We start from the raw sequence: 18,099 nt of genomic DNA on the forward strand, positions 1-18,099 counted from the left end.
CTTGCAACAGTCGTCTGCTTGTAGTAACCGTTGCCATATATATCGTAAAAAACAATATTTTGCGCAAGGGCAAACAGTGTTTTATTATGAAATTAACGTTTATTAAATTATTTTTATGTAATAATTTTCTTAGTTATCTGTGTATTAAGAGGTACTTATGCGCCCTCCCAAGAATCCTTATTGAGGCACGAAGAAAAAAAAAAGTGAATAGTGACACTAGTAAAGGGCGGGTGATGGTAGGCCTGAAAACACCAGTAAGAAAATGTAAAATGCAAAAATTCAAATACTGTGTAAACAAAATTACTTTTCTATTAAATGAGCTCAAAAAAGCAATAGAAAAAGCATATAATCCTGCAAAAATATTATGAATGTAAATTTAAAAAAAAAAGTTATAATGCAGTGAAGAGGCGTCATATTGATAACGGTGTTTGGAGTGCAGAAACCAATATAGGCCGTTCGGTTTTTTTTTCAACATATAGGAAAACCAATTGTACATTGATTTTTATGATGGAGAAATAGGACTTTAAGGCTGGAGAAATAGGACCCTCAATATGGAGAAATAGGACCCTTCAAAAAATGTTTGAAGATTGGGTCCTATTCCTCCAGGTCCTATTTCTCCAGGTCATATTTCATATTTGTAGGTCCTAAATCTTCGGGTCCTATTTCTCCAGGTCCTATTTCTCCGGCTACCGAATGCAGGCTGATATATACAATGTATGTACAATAGTTATGGTAATTGAAATAAATGAATAAAAGAGAAACAATTTTTTAATTATTTGTCAGCAAAACTAATTACAAGAATTAGTTCATTAATTACAATAAATAGCCCTTGGTAAGGACTATCAATTTTTGGTTAATTGTTATCAACATTTTCAAATGGAAAAAATCTTAAAGGCAAAATGTATTTTTGTTGTTTTTCGATCTTAGGTTGTAATGGGCGCAACTGATAAAAAAAATAGATGTTAAGGTTAAACTTTTTCCTTTTTGAAAAATTTAACATAAATTTTATTGAATTAGATAGCTCTTGATAAGAGCTATCGATTGATACATAATTTGTCAATTTTGACTGTTTATTTTTCCTCGTAAATAATTATTAAAGGGGATGGGGTGTGTGAAAAAGACGAAGCTTTGCATTGATCGTTTGATGCTTAATCTTCGTCAAAACATGAAATCGTTATAATATTTTTGTTGCTGGTGATCCCAGGAACAAGTTTGTTTGAACCATACTTTTAAGGTGCTACATTTAACCCCAAAATTACGTTTGAAAAAGTGGTTCTAGACAAACCATTATGGCAACCATTTTCTTACGGTGCCCAGTTCAAATTGTAAAAAGTGTAAATAGGTGTAAAAAATTGTAATTGTAGGTAAATATTTACAGTTTGGTTGTGACTAGAGAATTTTAATATCCGTCTTAGACAGAAAATCCCAAAAATTAACTAAGCTAAGTTAAACAAATTTATTTCTTCGGTTTTCGTTTAGTTAACTTAATTTAATTATAACTTTAATTTTTAATTTTAAGGGTTTTTTCCACATTTCCGCGTGGAAAACTAAGTTTTAACGTGCCGTACCCGTGGAATAATTTCAAGCAGACAACATTCCAAAAAAACAATTGACTATAGCGCCGCGCGTTTATCATTTTGACCATAGGCAGAGTCATAGAAACCTGGTTCCTCCACGCTGTATGGTAAATGCTATACGGGTATGCTGGGACTCGTGGTTGAATTCTGGCCTCTAAAAGGCGCCCTAGCGGCTTTTGTGGAGTACTACATGAAAACAATCAATGACATAATTTCTGTAAAAATTTCGACAGCCAATCATAGCAGACGCGCAAAAACGAGGGGAAGTTGAAAAGGAATCAGCAACTGTAGAACATCCCTCCAGCGGTTTGTACTTGGAGTAGTCGGATGGCCAAGTCAAGCGTGTCTTTCAAGCATGGCGTATTATCAGACTTGCCGCGATCGCGATCAAAAATTGATCGCCGATCCGATCCCCGATCAAAAAATTGATCGCCGATCCGATCTTTTGAAAAAGATCGGCGATCCCAAAAAATTGATCGCGATCCGATCGTTTTTAGCGATCAAACTTTTCGCCATCTAGCTGTAGATTTTCAGCCGCAGGGTTCTATTTCACTGCTATTTTTGCGAATGCCAATTGAAGGAAACTGTTTAGTGTTCACCCTCAATGGCCGCCAGTGACTGTCGCTGTGACAGCCAATGCTATTTTCGCGAAACAGTGTAAATTTTTACCGTTAGATGCTGCACAAAAATGATCGCTAAAAATGATCGGCAAAATTTGATCGCCGATCCGATCTTTCGCAGTTTGATCGGATCGCCCGATCCGATCAAACTCAAAAGATCGGATCGGAGATCGCGATCGGAAAATTGATCGGCGCGGCAAGTCTGCGTATTATAAAAACGGCCTGTCAGCGCGCAATACCTCCTGCTCCAAAAACTAAATTGCCAGACAGGCCTAATATCCAAACCGTGCTCCACTTTCCATTGTTTAGTAATTAATATAGAATTGGAATGAGTGGAAAAAACGATAGAAAGTGGAACCTAGCGCCGCGCGTAGCCAGCTTACGTTACGAAAGGGAAAAATAAGACTGATACTGGATTCGAACTCCGGTTTCCCGCATTGCAATCAGGAGTTCTATCCACTGGACCGTTCTGCTGGTATTAAATGACGCCTCCTTATCATTTTACTATAGGATATCAGGATATCTCTAAATCTACTCAACAGATGGCTCTTTACAAAGGCCAACTCCGCCCACAAAATCGCTGAAGTTTCAACCACGAGTCCCAGCATACCCGTATAGCATTTACCATACGGCGTGGAGGAACCAGGTTTCTATGACTCTGCCATAGGGGAAAAATGCATCCGCAACTATGTACATTATCCTGCACAAAAAGGAGAACACCGATTATTTTAAAAATGCTATCTCTGGGCAAAATATATTAACTGTACTACTTAGTACATACGTAGTGAGACCATGTTGGTTGAATGCATGATGTTACTTGCTGATAGGGATCGGGCCCGCTTTGCTCAAATCGAAGGCCCACTCTTCTTCGAAAAAAAACTGTTCGGGGCACAACGGGGATCACTTCATGAACCGGGGTCGAAGGGCAAAAATCAGGATTTGCTCTGAAATACCCGGCACCACTTTTAAAGACGGTGGCTGTGTAAAAGGTTCAGGGTGGAAATCGGGTTGGCGGGTAGAATGGGAAATAGTGGATTTCTTTCGGAGCATTTTATTTGATCGGTTATGTTACGGCGTTAATCGAGTGGTTTCATTCGGGTATTGAATACCCATTTAGTTCAAGGTGAAAATATTTTCCCCTCTTCCTCCGATGCCCCAAAATGCTTACCCTGATTGGGATAAAACCCAACGATTGGTTCGGGGCCGATTCCTTCTTGCAGACGATAACGTGTTTTCTCTTGCCGCTAAGTGAGAATCGTCGAGTGTAATTGAAGAAGTTTCGTGACTAAACCAATTGTGACTGGCTACACTTTTCGTCTTAATAGTCACATATCTATACCATGAATATGTTTCGGCGATTGTTTCATTGTACTTCCAATATTTCTTTTCGCACCAGCAAAAATATGACAGCCAGTCAGTCTTTACTGTCAACACTAAGGAAAAAAACTGGATATGCTATCACGAATTGTAAAAAAGCATTGGAAATGAACAACAATGATATTGAAAAGGTATTACAGCTCACCAAGTAGACTTAAATTTCATTAGAAATGTCGTAATGATAAGTATATTATCTTTCTAAGGCAGAAAACTGGCTACATGCACAAGCACAGTCTCAAGGATGGGCTAAAGCAGCAAAGCTTCAGAATCGTTCAACTCCAAATGGACTTGTAGGAATTATTTTAAATACAAAATGTGCTGCAATGGTAATAGGAAATATTACACCTCAGGCCTTCAGATTATCAATTTAATTTATTTAGGTGGAGGTGAATTGTGAAACAGATTTTGTTTCAAAAAATGAAAAATTCCAGTCAGTAGTAACACAAACTACTAGGGCATGTTTTAAGAATTCATTAGAAACACTTTTATCCTCAGATGTTCTTCAAGTAACATTCTTCTAAGTTAACAGATTTCAAAATAACTAATCACCGGTTGTGCAGGAAACACCTATAATCCGACTAGGATTTAGTTCTGAACAGTTAGGAGCATTGCAGCTAAATAACAACTCTGATTCCAAACTTTCAGATTTTCTTGCACTTAACATTGGTCTAATTGGGGAAAATATGGCTGCTCGTCGAGGAGCTGCACTTTGTTCAACTAACTCGAACATTAAGTAATACATTACAATGTTCTATTGGAGGCACCAAACAATTTTCTTACTATGCTTCACTGTAGGTTTGCTTCATCTACCCATCCAGAGCAGATGCTCGATGGGTCTTCCTTAGGCAAATATGCAGCAGTGATTGCTTACGAAGAAGGCCAGGTTTCATCCGAACAGGATGAGTTAAAAGAAATTATCGATATTGAAAAACTGCCCAAACAGTTATGCCAACACATTATTGGTTTGTTTTTTGTTTTGGTTTTTTTTCCTAAAATTGTGATTCAGAATTTTGTAAATAGCATTCTAATTGGTTATGTTAACTTCTAAGGAATGAACCCGCAAAGTTTGGAAAAAGAAGGCAATTCTTCAAACGAAGAGGAAGCAGCGCTTTACCACCAAGAATTTCTTGCTCATCCAGAGTATACTGTGCGAGAAGTTTTGGACCATGTCGGATGGAAAATCAAAGCTTTCCTGCGTTTTGAATGCGGTGAATCCGTATGCTGACGTCATGAAACCAAATCAGAGGAGACAGACCTCTAATTTAGTTTGCAAGATATTCATTTTTAGTTAATATGCAACTCGCTGAATTTCATTTGGTTTCTCGAATGATGCAAACATTTAGTCAGACAAAATTTAAATTAATAAAGTTTTGTATATTACCATCATCTAAATAGCGATTCCGATTTTTTTTTCTTCGTATGACGCAGGTATTTTGTGAGTTGTAATGTGTGACAACGTCTTCGTAAAATCCCGCGCTTTCGGAATCTTTCCATTTTGTGTCGTTCTGAAGTGTCTGCAACAGCTCTTTTCGTTTCATACGAACTGCGAACTTTGAATGTGTGCCTACAATGCGCCCATCCATAAGAAGTTTTAGAGCCGTTATTTAAGTAACAATGTATCTTAGTTTCCTCTTTTTCGTATCTTATTTCATGGCAAATTGTATCACAATCACGAATGAAAAATCTCCCCTTTGCTACAATTTCCATGAGAGGAGAACGGCTCAAAATAATCGAAATTCAATTTGATTTTCGAGTTGGGTACTCCTAATCGGCGTTAGACTCGCTGTAGGTAAAGTTCTCCGTAATCTTGATCATAGCTTTGGCAACTACCAAACTGTTTCATTTTGCACTAATCTTCGAAAAAAAACTGTTGCAAAGGAAAAGCTGGACTGAATGGGAAACAAATTTTCTGCGTCGCCAAATATTTTTGTTTCGGCAAAATAAAACAAAACAAAATTTACGAATAAACGAAGTACAACGCAGGTCGGACAAGAAAGAGATGCGTGCTATGCCGGTAACCAAACTTGTCAAGTCGTGCTATGTAAGTCCATCTCATATTTCAAAATTGTTGCTCAATAACAGAAGATGTATTAAACTGATCAAAGACGCAAAATTAAACGCATTATCATATTTTCATAACATTGCTTACTTGGAAAAGCCACCAATCGAAAAGATTGGTCGATTTTCTACTCATTCTCAGTAAAAATTTATTTGGTAAGACCAATATCAAGCCTAGCGAAGAAGCTTCTTCTCTAGATGGTTGGCGTTTACACTTTTGCCAACTGCGGCGGTGACTTACTGTTGATCTGCTTTTCTATCTAAATGCAAATGCTGTTTGCCTCACCACGAGCTGCAGGCGGTAGCAATTGCATTGGCATATAACCGTTGCTTTGTTAACCACTGTTGTGAAAATGTTATCCAACGCCCACCTTGTATTGTATTGTTCCTTGCGTATTTCACTGTTGGCTACCCATCCAAATATCAGAAACATTTTGTTAAGCCATTGCTTCTAGTTCGGGGGCAGCTCGCAAGCAAACAATAATTTGTAAATAACCAATCTCTAAAACACTGCAATATCACCGAACGTTTTATGTGTGTAAAAAGAAGAAACTCAAGTAAAAGCACACCAGGTGTTCCCAGTCGTGAGAAAATAGCTGCCATCGGTGGAGGACAATCAACTGCCCGAAGGCGCATTTTCCGGTATTCGAAGTCACTGTCCCCTGGAAAGAGAATTCCAAAAATGCGTTTGCATCAACAAGTAAAATGCCCAGATTCCCGTCGCCAGCCGTGAATGGCAACAGTTCCAACAAGCCGTTTGAACAGAGAGGCTGGAACAAGTTTGGCTTCCTTGGAATGTCTCGTCGTTTCAGTAACTTACAATATGTATCCATAGGAATATTATTCGGCACATGTGTCTTCTTATGGACTAGAAAATTAAATTTAACGAAGACATTCGACGGAGGCTTTGCAACTAGTAATCTACGCCAGGTAAGGCGACTGCTGATTTCTCTTTCTGTAAAGTTTACGGCTGGTTGATTCTGTTGGGATATCAATATCAATGACATGCTATTATTTATTTATTTCATTTATTAAAATATGTGATATAATAGAATTTCTGTAAATAATTGAAATTTAGACTGCCCGAAGTGAAAATGAAGAACGTTTAATCAATTCTTGGGCCAATAAAATTGAACTCGAAGATTCGCCATCGAATTTCGAAGAGGGCGAAGAAATTATTAACGGACAAGAAGATGATGCCAACAATAATGTGCGCTCAAAAGAAGCCGATGTTTATGATAAAGAGGCCTTTTCGATGAACAGTCGCAAAGCATCTGAAGAAGTAGAACAGGTTGCGGATATTAATTCCTCCAATGCCACTCCGGATGATTCAGCTGTAAAGCCGACCACGTCATCAGAACCATCAGTCGATACGGTACCGGCTGAGCAAGTTCCGGCTATTGAAAACAGCGAGGAAAGTTCACCAATACCAGTTGAAACGTCGGAAGCTCTAAGTTTACCCGTTTCCACAACAACGATAACAGAAATAGTTTCTCCATGATTTTGGGACTTATGAAGATTCAAATTTGTGAACCTTGTTTTTCCTTTTTCTTGTAAAACGTTTGGCGACTCTTATTTATTGTCACTTATATGCGCTTATCTGTACCAGAGTAACCACAATAAATCAGATGTTCCTTTCTTGTCTGTGGTCCCAGTTAGACCATCATGCTAATTTGTAAGTGACAGGCGAACGTTTGAAAACACTCAAAATACCGAGTGACCCTTGTGTAATTTTCAGTTTACAAGTTGTAAGGACGGAAGCAAAAACTTGCCTCAGGATGTCTTAAATGTCTGTCAATAAATCGCGTGCTTTTGCCTCGATGAACAATCGGAGTCTATTGCCTGCATAAATAGGTAATAACATTTTTGAAGACAATGACACTAGATTGTACGAACTTTAGCTCTATTACTATCGCGTAATTTTACATGATTCTCTTTCAGCACGTTTTCACTATCACTTGGTTTGGAAAATTCTTTTCAATTCTACGTATTTTATTTCAACTATGCAATTAAAACAATCCGGCTTTCATGAAAACGGTATTTAAGCAACCTGCAAACTCTTTTGGATTTAGGTGTGTTCAGAGTTCGAATTTCAACGTGCAGTTTCCATTTTTTTTTACAGTCGTAGAACCAACTGTTTGGGAAATCACACGAAATAAAGAATAATCAGATCAATCCGCTCTATCATATACCAGATAAACTGGTGGTATAATGTTTCACGACCGATAATGTACTCTTTGCACCGCTAGTAAAGCACTAGATGATACGTTAAGGCGTATCACTTTATAATTGTGATAATGTGACGTAGAAGGAGGTGTTGGCAATGAGAACAGGTTAAGCTGAAATAAATTCATTACCAACGTATGTACTGTAGGAAATGTAGAAAACGATGTATTTTCATTTTGTCATCTGTTTTCGTTTGGTTTACCCTCTCGTCACAGCTTTTGCTTCTTTTTTTGAGTTTGAAGCGGTTGTTTTGTCCAACGTAACAATTTTGAGAAATTTCATGACATACGATACGGTACAATAATAAGCGCATGCTTTAGGGATGTTACAACGGGATTTTTACAACCGCATTAGCGGGTATGGTGTAATTATCGAAATCAAACTGCTTGATAGGAACCTTCATAACAGAACGAATCAAGATAAAAATTCGTTAGCGAAAAGTTCGTAATGAAACTGTTTGAAATACTATACCTTGAAGCGGTTTGGCTTGTGACAGTGGTTTCCACCATCGTACCACGCGTCGATGTCGTGATACCATTGCAAATGTGTCCGTGGGTGATTGAGCTGCTGGCAGAGCTGACAAAACGCAATATTGGCCATTTCTTTGTAGTCGTAATGCGATCTATTTGAAGAGCAAGAAAAACGGTACAGACGTCGTTTTAGGTGCCGGAAACGTTTTGGCTCGTGCAATGCTGTATACTCACTTGTAAAAAGGCTTCCACCAAAAATATTCGTTGTAGAGAGTATCGTTTTTGTCGAGAATGTCAAGGTATTTTGCTAATTGAACTGGCGTGTACTTGAGAGCGTCGATGTAAGAATGTGGTGGAGCAATGGCTTCGTAGTTGCCAGCACCGTAGACGATGGGTACAATATTTCGGTCGAGAAGATTGAAGAACTTTTCCGTTATGTAACCGCGACAAAGGGAATTTTCGAAGGAAAGATAGAATTTGTAGTCCAGCTCTATACGTTCGTAGCAGTCATTTAGCTGGTCGAAAGAACAAAACGGTTTTCCGCACTTGCCAAAGATGTCGATGCGGCTGTGTTGCTTCAGCACGTGCACGTAAAATTCTCTCCTTCATTCACAATTTGCATGAACAACATTTTAGTCAATAATTATATTTGTAGCACTTACAGGATATTTTCATTTGAAAAAAATCATCGTCAAATCATTAGAAAGCAAGGTCAATCTATTTTAACGACAAGGGCTCGGCCCCGGCTTACTCATGGGTTACGCGTGGGCGGCTTACTACCTGGACGTGCTAACACAAAGATGAAAAAAAGAACAGATTTTACATGCGTCGCGTCAATACCTTCCAGTATAAAGTTGGTCATGGGTAACCCATGGGTAAACCGGGGCCGAGCCCTATTAACCACATATCGATTTGATCTAACAAAATGCCTACGCGCTGCAAGGGTTTAGAAAACACCAACGTTGCATTAGAATGCATGCCAAAGTACACCGATGTGAGATGTACGTCAATGATGTGTAATGAATTTTTATAAACCTCTAACCGTTTCTATATTGCTTTAAGCATTCGGATTTAAGCAGATGGAAAAAAAATCTCTTACCGTGAGTCAGTTTTGCAGTGAGAAACGAACCAAACGGCTAGTTTGCTCTTTCCTGCAGCGTAGTTGCGCGTAACGTTGAGGCGAGCAGCCCGCACTTCGTCTTCGCCAATCGGAGCAGAAGGCAAAACCTCCACCTGTCCGTACGGCCACTCAATGTCAGAGTCTCTTCGGTAGGTCATGGTGAGGTTGAAGAAGTCTTTGTCCAATAAGGCAACTTGTATCCCGAGAAACGCCACTAGTAAAGCAAAAATTAAAGGGTAAGGTTTCTATAAACGAAGAAACAAAAAGGAATTTTGGTGCAGGGTCCTGGTGACAACCCAAAATAATTGGGGAGCAATGCAAAAGAAATGTAACGTGAGAATGACACTGATTTCCGATTCTTTTCTTTACTGGACCGTGACTTCGTAGTAGATATGAGGCGATTAGTGGTCAAAAACGTAATTTTGCTTTGTCATATTATTTCCTTGCCCGAGAAAAAAAACGCTACTATAAATTTCTAGCACAAAACGCTATTTCCAGTGAACTTTCTCACACCAACCGTTACAAATGAAATAAAGAAAAATTTGGAATAATGATGATAATAATAATAAAAATCTCAAAATATGCATATTAATACATACCTGTGGCGACTCGTCAGAGACCATAACGAAAAGCTGATGCTCGGAGCGAGAGGCGACGTACGGATAATCACATAGTGAAGGCCAGTGAAACATGACTTCAAAACCCAAAAGACATATTAAGGACAAAAACGACAAACAAGAGCAAAAGCATATGGGCTGACAAGACTAACCGGCATCGTACTGATCCACCGAATCCAATAAATAAGGATCGTCTGTTGCGAGGCATGTTGTGACGGGGCACTTAGCATCAATAAAAGGTTGCCGCCCTCGTCCAAAGGCATAGTCTGGGTAATAGAACAGGCCGTTCCAAAAGAGGATCGTTTTCAGAGCCGGCTTACCATTTTTCTCATCGCCACGAATCAAGGCAAGGTCTACTTCGCGATCAGGCCGATCCCAATAAGCGTACTGTGATTGGTTACCAACTCCCCTGTTGAAGCCAATGTAGTTATATAGAAATTTGTTTATTCCAACAAAAATGTGATGACTAACGAACGCGATGATGACGTGATCGTCCTCGTAGATTTCGGCCACTTGTCGCGCTGAGAGGTCAGTGGATCTTGATAGACGATTGTCACCCGTCAAGACTATTAGTAAGACTAGCGGAAGGGCATAGAGTAGCACTGTGGTTGACGACTTTCTACTCCAACGACTTAGGGCAGCTGAGGTTGTCATTTGAAGATTACTCTTTGATGATAATATCTTTCGAATTTAAAGAAAACAAACAAAATTATTCCTATAAAATTTTGTTGGTATTGCAAAGAAATCTATTTGTTTTTTTTGTTTTTTCGTTAGCCTGTTCATTTATTTTTGAAATTATCCTTACAAGAAAGAGAAGTTAGAGGAGGATTTCAACCGTTTATCAGGTGTGCCTACTCGTATCTGCAAAAGCTCGGTCGCCGTAACCAAAAACTGGTACACGTACAACTGCACATACTAGTTGTTGTACTACGTTAATTTTATTGTGCTGCTTTGTCTGTTTCTTTAATAATTTTCGCTGGAATTTCACTTGCAAAGGAGAAAATGTAGGAAATGAAGAGTTTAAAAAGAACAGGAAAAGGAGCAAAGGTATAATTTTCAAACAAACAGGAGTAATTTGTTTCTTCTTTCTGTTTAATATATACTGTACGTATACCGGTATTTATCTTATGCAGTAACTGCTTAGTCTTGTTTGACAAACGGAAGTTCAGAGCCAAAAGGAAAACATTTTGTGCGGTTTAGCCAAACATCCGGGGAAGAACGATTACCCGTATAGATGTTTGGTCTTGCAGTTACACTAAAAGTTACTGTAGTACGAAAAAATTCCTTATATTTACCAACTGATGGTATGATTTTAACAACTTGAGAAAACAACATAGTCTTCCTACCGAGGATTCTATCACCCGTCTTCATATTCAGCACTTCTCACGAGCTTGTTCCTATTGTCATCTATGACTCGCTTCGTGTTTCACTGCAAAGAATTACTCATCTACAAATATACTAATATGGGTCAAAGGCCAATAGCAAATATCTTTCGGAATCCAAACATTGAATTCTGTATTTTTTCTTAAACAAACATTTTCCTATTTTCGCTTAAATAGCCGGGGGAGCACATTCGCGCTTGACAGCCGATTCAATACATCCCAATGAGCCCGCTAGATGGTAGCCCAGGGTTTATAAGCTAAATCGCCCATAGCAACCAATATAAGTTAAATCGCCCAAAATTGCAGAACGTTTAAAATCATGTTAACACCTTTATTTGAAATAACACTATTAACAAAAATGATTAATGAAAGGTAACAAAGAAGCTAAATTAAAAACCGCGCTAAAACGCATTTTTATCTCAACTGAAAATTAATTGGATGGCTTATCAAACTATTTTTTTTCCTATCATCCAAATTCTTATACTTTAGTGCGGGAAAATGGCCCCTTACAAGCACAACAGTTTTATTGGGGAAGCTGACAACCGATTTGAATCCCCGTAATACGTTGTTTGCGTTTCGCGCACTTGGTTTTTAATGGAATAAGAATTTGATTCTCATGCAGCTCATCTTGGGAGTGCCACCCACGGATTTAGTTGGTAGCAGTTATTGTCACAGCACAAATATATTGCGTTCAGGCACGGAACACTGTAATGGTTGTGTTTCTGCCGTTCCTTCAACTAGCTGTCCCATTCTGGAGACACTTTCTCATTCGCAAGTATGGTGACAAGTGATTTAGCGCCAAAACCAGTATCGTCAATTGTACAGAAATTTTTAATGAGCTTCAGATCAATGGGTTGCTACAGTTAGCTCGAAAATAATCACTTACATTGTTATGCTTTCTCCTAGAGGCTATTCTTCACTGAATCCAGCAAGTGCTCACCTGACGACCAGAAGTATTCATACTGCGCAGACGGTCGCCGTGGAAGTCAAGCTAAAACAAAAATAAAATAAAAAAAACGAAAAAATAGTTAGTTGGGGGCGTCGTCAGATGCGTGCATATTTTAAACTGTTTCTGCCTTGGGCATTCTATGTTCTCTGTAACTGAAAAAAAAGACCAGATGTAAGGATAGCCAACAAGCCCTGGAGGAATACCTAATACAGGTGGTCGAGGCCCTGTAGAAAAAAGGAAAAAGGGAGAAGACGGAGACGTTGTTGAACTCGTAGTCATGTTTTTAAAAAATTACAAGGATGTATGCAAGGATGGTTGACGCAGCGCTTCTCGCGCCATCAAAAATGCTTGACCTTGAAAATATTTTTGAACTCGACTCGGGGAGAGAAAGTAGCCCGCCACGTATATGAGAAAGTCATCGACCTACCATCCTTCGGGACTAGCCGATCTGGTTGCCAAGAAATGGAGATTCGAAAGGGTAGTAAAACAAAAAAATGCATGCGCTCAAATGGCAAATCGCTTTCGTTGCCTCCAGTCGCGTTTTCAAGGGCGTTTTCAATTTTTTGTGACAGCTGATTCTGCAACTGCATTCTCGAAACTAGTACACCACAGACCGAAAATGAATTATTTCCACTGCCAACCAAAAAATCTGAAGGAAGAACTGAGAAAAAGGTTGGCTTCACGCAATAGATCTGTAGCTATATCGGTTCACGCGCAATAAGAAAAGCTAAGGAAGCTTAGATGATACGGTTTTTCAAAGCAATGTAATTGATATTGACGGAGGAAACAGGAAGAAGATATGAAATAGTATTCTGTGTATTGCTGAACAGAAAATCACGGCGTCATCACATCTCAAACGCAGAAAATATAAGCTCATTGTAGATTGAACTATGCGCTTTTGACTTGAACTGCTACGGTTTGCACACTTTGAACAGGTTAGTCATCCAAAGACCATGGGATTTGGATGCTGTGTAAGTCCTCGTTTCCCTTGTTGCGTATCACGATACCATGGTCTTCCGGGCCAGAGCACTTTGTGCTGTTGTACCACCACGCATCGATATCCCTATTTTATTTCATATTTTTTAAAAATGTAATTATATGTAATTCAGTTATATACACATTAGCAGTATCGATTACTAGATACTCTTACCGATAAACTTTGCGAGGGAGATTACTATTGAGCTTTTCGCACAAATCGCAAAATGGCCGGGTAGATAATTCCTGGTAGCCTGAATGAACCTTTTTATTGCCGAAATTGTGTTTTGTGTTACAAAGGAGCACGACGAACGAAACACATAAAAGATGTGTACATACAGTTTAGTTTTAACAATGAAGTAGCATACCTGATAAAAATCTTTCCACCAAAAATGACGAAAGTATTGCCGATCACTCTTATCAAGTTCCAATAAGCGATCGGCTAATTGCCTGGGGTTGAACGAAAGCGCATCGATAAAAGAATGCGGTGGTGCTATTCGCGCGTAATCAGCGCCCCTGCAAGTTCATCAAATTAATCCAAATCCAAGAGTTAGTATTTCTTACTCTAGTTCATAAAGGGCTTCGTTATTTAAAACATATTTGTATAGATATTTTACTTAACCCAAAGACAATAGGCACTGTCTCGCGGCTGAGAATATCAAAAAACCTTTTGGTAACAAAATCGTCACAAATAAAACGCTCGAATGCCAGAACGAATTTGTAGTTATCGGCTAACATATCGAGACAGGGTTGAAGGGCTTCACCTGGCGACCCATTGGTTTCAGGACAGCTCATATTGCCACATGGGCCGAAGCTGTCCACTTGTATATATTCCTGGAAGGCAATATGAAAACGAAAAATGAAATATCGTACTTTGATTAGCTTATTTGCACGTAAAAACAGAAAAGACAAAGGAGGATACATACTTTCAACTCATTAATGTATCCTTCCCGCTTGCTCATGGATCCACATCGAGCTACGTACCAACCGACTAGTTTCTTTTTCTTATCATTAGATCGTAACCGGATTCTACATGGGGGAAAAAAGTTAAACATAGATCAAATTAATGACGATAATAACAATAACAAACATTTCAATTACAATTCAATGTTATCGTTTCCACCGATTTAAAAATTTACTTAACGAAATTATTTTCTGCTATGTTCAAATAACGAGCCTTATGCTACCCACGCCAGTATTTAATTACTTTAGCAAACGAATTTTTACTGTGCGAGTGAATTCTTCTTTGTTGGCTTTTCCACCTTCTCGATCCAGCCCCTTTTCCATGTTACATCGGCGTTTTCGCGATAAGAAATTGTCCAATTGAAGAAACTTCCAAACAGGTTCGTCCTTTCAAAATAATTCCGCGGGTAGCACATTGGCGGGTCATCCGTTAACAAAACGAATCGCTGAAATTCCTGGCGACCGTGAACTTTTGGTAACTCGCACAAGTTCGTGTAGAGGAAGACTATTGCATCTGCCTGCTCCGGCGTAACTATATTTTTGTTTTTTGACAAGATGCAGTTGGTAAACTTGCATCCCACACGACTGTAAGCACAAGAGGAAAGGGTGCTTTTAGATATTAAAAAAGAAATGCATTGTACAATAATATTGGATATATTCATGATGACATCATTTTGCTATCGGAATACAAAGTTTCACAAATAAACAAACAGTTCAAATGAAGACTGCTTTCTGCATTATTGTATTCCCAATCATCCCACTTTCACTAGAACGACGTTGAATAAAATAAGTGTCGTCACTTACCTGAAAGCAAAATCGTCGTCTAGCGCGAAGCCAAAGTCACCATACCATGGATTCCACATGAGAATTTTTTTCATGTCAAGTTGCCGAAGTATGGATCGGTCGATGCGCTTGACGATAACCCTCTCTTTACCGTCAATGTCATCCTCATTTAGCGTCAGCTGTTTGAAGGTGAAGATATTCAGCAAGAAGAGCAGCCACAGCAGGTAAAAGATTCGATGGCGATCAAGTCGCGAAAACAGCGTTTGGAACACATGCATGACCAAACTGGTGTTTAGTGAGAAAACGAAAGCTGGGCGCAAAATTTTGAACAAGCAGTTGCGCCGACTTCTGCTCACTGACTGAGGTGTTCAGAAAAGAAGAAGAACACTACGCGATTTCAAGAACTCTGGCTACCTTGCTCAGTATTACAGTTTTATGCAACAATGTGTGCATGAAAGTGGGATCACTGGTTAACTGCGACATATCCCCTTTGCGACTAAAAGCACCAATCCAATTGAGGCACCAGAGGCAGAATCAGGTAAATAACCAATGGATGCAGAGCCAACCGTGGGCGCAGCAACTCGACACTGCTCCGCGTTGAATAAAACACTGGGAATTTCACGATAGGAATGTTTTGTACTGAGTGGTGCAGCTGTAGTCACCAGCAGGGATCGGCCCCGATTGCCTGCAATCGGGTACACCGATTGGACCAACCCGAAAAGTGCAGGCTGGTCGCGAGGCAATATGTACTACTTAGTACATAATCGCACCTACAGTTTTCTATATGGAGAAAGTGTGTTTTGTCGCCACTAGGACTTTGATTTGGTTGCTTTAGTGGTTAAACCGCTAAAGTTAAGCCAGTTAAACAATAATGCGTGTAGCGCATGTCTTTTAAATTTTTCTGAAGCGAATAATATGAATTCGGTTGATGTAAATTTTTCCGATGAGGTTATAAGTATAACATAAATACTAATATATATGTTACAAATTATATATAGATATTTATATATATTACTCTTATATATATACGATACTATTATATATATACAATACTGTAATATATATTGTACTTATATAATGAATATGTACCATTGGTGTCATAATTGAAATAAAAGAATATAAGAGAAGCAATTTTTTAATTATTTGTCAGCTAAATTAATTACAATAATTAGTTGATTAATTCCAGTAAATAGCCCTTGGTAAGGGCTATCTATTTCTGGGTAATTGTTATCAACATTTTCAAAGGGAAAAAATCTCAAAGGCAAAATGTGTTTTTGTTGTTTTTCGATCTAAGGTTCTAATGGACGCAACTGATAATAACAAAAAATAGATGTTACGCTTAAACTTTTTCCATTTCTGAAAATTTAACATAAATTTCATAGAATTAGATAGCTCTTGATAAGAGCTATCGATTGATGCAAAATTTGTCAACTTTGACTGTTTGTTTTCCTCATAAATAATTATTAAAGGATTCCATGATTTTAGAAAGGGGAGGGGGTGTGTGAAAAAGACGAAATTTCGCATTGATCGTTTGATGCTTAATCTTCGTCAAAACAGGAAATCATTATAATATTTTTGTTGCTGGTGATTCCAGGAACAAGTTGTTATAAACGACTACTTTTAAGATGCTAAATTTAACCCCAAAAATTACGTTTGAAAAAGTGGTTTTTGATAAACCATTACGGCGGCCATTTTTTTACCGCGCAAAGTTCAAATTTTAAAAAGTGTAAATAAGTGTAAAAATTGTAATTATAAGTACATATTTACATTTTGTTTGTGTCTAGAGAATTTCAATATCCGTCTTAGATAGAAAATCTTAAAAATTAACTAAGATAAGCTTAACAAATTTATTTCATGGTTTCTCATTTCATTTACAATTTTAGGGGTCTTTGTCCACATTTCCGCGTGGAAAACTACGTTTTATCGCGACATCCGCATGGAAAAACTCCAAGCAGACAATATTCCAAAAAAACAATTGACTAACGCCCTGCGCGTTTATCATTTAGCCCATAAGAAAAAGTGCATCTGCAACTATGTACTACTTAGTACATATGTAGTGAGACCATGTTGAAGAATGGGGGTAAAATTCGGGGCTAGGTTTCGGCCCCAATCATCTGCAACCCGAAAAACCGCACCGACCTACCCGAAAAATGGCTGATCAGTCACTACCCGGGTAAAAACTTATGAAGCGGTTCGGCTCGATACAAAATACCCGGTGAAACGTAAAGACCCACTACCATATTTAAAAATGCGAATAACTGAGGCAAGTTTTTTTAAAATGCTACAATACAACGGATTTCACTAAATTTGAGCCTTTATCAAATTTATAGTAAGACCGGGGTGGAAGCGGGGTAATTAGACTAGAAAGTGGTGTAATCGGGGTGTGGAACTGGGTTTTTGAAACCGATTAGATTTTAGAAATCCGAGCAAACCGCATCGAAATCCGAGTAGACTCAATCGATCGACCAAGAAGCTACCAGATAAACGTGGGTAACAGCCCCACCCCCCAATTTTACATGAAATTAAAATAATTATTGTCGGAGTAACTATGCTTTGAAAATCCAGAAATTTATATGAAAAATAGAAAGCTCATTATGAGAGCTATCCATTTCTGTAAATTTTTTTGGATCATTTAATATAAAAATTATTTTTAGAAAACCTTTTTCTTCTTTTTGTCAATGAGGTCGAGTATATAGGTGGAGGGCAAAAAAAACTTCGAAAATATTTGTTGTCAATGTTTTGCTTATGAAAATAGTTGATGAAGTGCTAAGACTAAATTTTAAACTTTGAAAAATTGTTGGAATACAGAAAAAATAAATTCCATGTTCACCTTTGTTTTGAATCACCAGCAACAAAAATATTATAATGATTTCCTGTTTTGACGAAGATTAAGCATCAAACGATCAATGCAAAATTTCGTCTTTTTCACACACCCCCTCCCCTTTCTAAAATCATGAAATCCTTTAATAATTATTTATGAGG

General features: G+C 38.3%; 4 protein-coding genes across 4 annotated transcripts; 2 read left to right on the top strand and 2 right to left on the bottom strand.

Annotated features, from left to right (window-relative positions):
- The first annotated feature begins 3,460 nt into the window (after nt 1-3,460).
- Nucleotides 3,461-4,868, top strand: LOC130688088 (elongation factor Ts, mitochondrial-like). Its single transcript, XM_057511082.2, has 6 exons — nt 3,461-3,705; nt 3,778-3,900; nt 3,955-4,080; nt 4,135-4,307; nt 4,370-4,536; nt 4,624-4,868. Exons 1-6 carry the CDS (start codon nt 3,538-3,540, stop codon nt 4,797-4,799), a joined length of 933 nt encoding a protein of 310 aa, XP_057367065.1. The 5' UTR covers nt 3,461-3,537; the 3' UTR covers nt 4,800-4,868.
- Nucleotides 4,869-6,322: 1,454 nt separating this feature from the next.
- LOC130688090 (uncharacterized) lies at nt 6,323-7,269 on the top strand. The gene is made up of 2 exons (XM_057511083.2): nt 6,323-6,562; nt 6,711-7,269. Exons 1-2 carry the CDS (start codon nt 6,338-6,340, stop codon nt 7,131-7,133), a joined length of 648 nt encoding a protein of 215 aa, XP_057367066.1. The 5' UTR covers nt 6,323-6,337; the 3' UTR covers nt 7,134-7,269.
- Nucleotides 7,270-8,067: 798 nt separating this feature from the next.
- LOC130688080 (alpha-(1,3)-fucosyltransferase C-like) lies at nt 8,068-12,439 on the bottom strand. Its single transcript, XM_057511071.2, is given in 9 exon segments — nt 8,068-8,255; nt 8,330-8,480; nt 8,563-8,931; nt 9,428-9,627; nt 9,630-9,662; nt 10,048-10,142; nt 10,218-10,474; nt 10,541-10,746; nt 12,334-12,439. Coding segments are annotated over 8 exon segments (1,356 nt in total). The 5' UTR covers nt 10,720-10,746; nt 12,334-12,439; the 3' UTR covers nt 8,068-8,183.
- A 757-nt stretch (nt 12,440-13,196) lies between these two features.
- Nucleotides 13,197-15,599, bottom strand: LOC130688086 (alpha-(1,3)-fucosyltransferase C-like). Its single transcript, XM_057511079.2, has 7 exons — nt 15,139-15,599; nt 14,599-14,919; nt 14,298-14,400; nt 13,994-14,205; nt 13,740-13,887; nt 13,547-13,635; nt 13,197-13,459 (listed from the first exon to the last, which is right to left on the bottom strand). The coding sequence occupies exons 1-7, from the start codon at nt 15,393-15,395 to the stop codon at nt 13,333-13,335; spliced, it is 1,257 nt and encodes a 418-aa protein (XP_057367062.1). The 5' UTR covers nt 15,396-15,599; the 3' UTR covers nt 13,197-13,332.
- Between the last annotated feature and the right edge of the window lie 2,500 nt (nt 15,600-18,099).

The sequence above is a fragment of the Daphnia carinata genome, chromosome 8, assembly GCF_022539665.2.
Source record: "Daphnia carinata strain CSIRO-1 chromosome 8, CSIRO_AGI_Dcar_HiC_V3, whole genome shotgun sequence".
NCBI classification, from domain to species: Eukaryota; Metazoa; Arthropoda; class Branchiopoda; order Diplostraca; family Daphniidae; genus Daphnia; species Daphnia carinata.

Coding starts and splice junctions, on each gene's coding strand:
- LOC130688088 (XM_057511082.2), top strand. CDS start 3,538: ATGAATATGTTTCGGCGATTGTTTCATTGTACTTCCAATATTTCTTTT. Junction 4,308..4,369: donor TCAACTAACTCGAACATTAA/GTAATACATTAC, acceptor GCTTCACTGTAG/GTTTGCTTCATCTACCCATC. Junction 4,537..4,623: donor GTTATGCCAACACATTATTG/GTTTGTTTTTTG, acceptor TTAACTTCTAAG/GAATGAACCCGCAAAGTTTG.
- LOC130688090 (XM_057511083.2), top strand. CDS start 6,338: ATGCCCAGATTCCCGTCGCCAGCCGTGAATGGCAACAGTTCCAACAAG. Junction 6,563..6,710: donor CAACTAGTAATCTACGCCAG/GTAAGGCGACTG, acceptor ATTGAAATTTAG/ACTGCCCGAAGTGAAAATGA.
- LOC130688086 (XM_057511079.2), bottom strand. CDS start 15,395: ATGCATGTGTTCCAAACGCTGTTTTCGCGACTTGATCGCCATCGAATC. Junction 14,920..15,138: donor GACGACGATTTTGCTTTCAG/GTAAGTGACGAC, acceptor TTGTGCTTACAG/TCGTGTGGGATGCAAGTTTA. Junction 14,206..14,297: donor GATACATTAATGAGTTGAAA/GTATGTATCCTC, acceptor ATTGCCTTCCAG/GAATATATACAAGTGGACAG.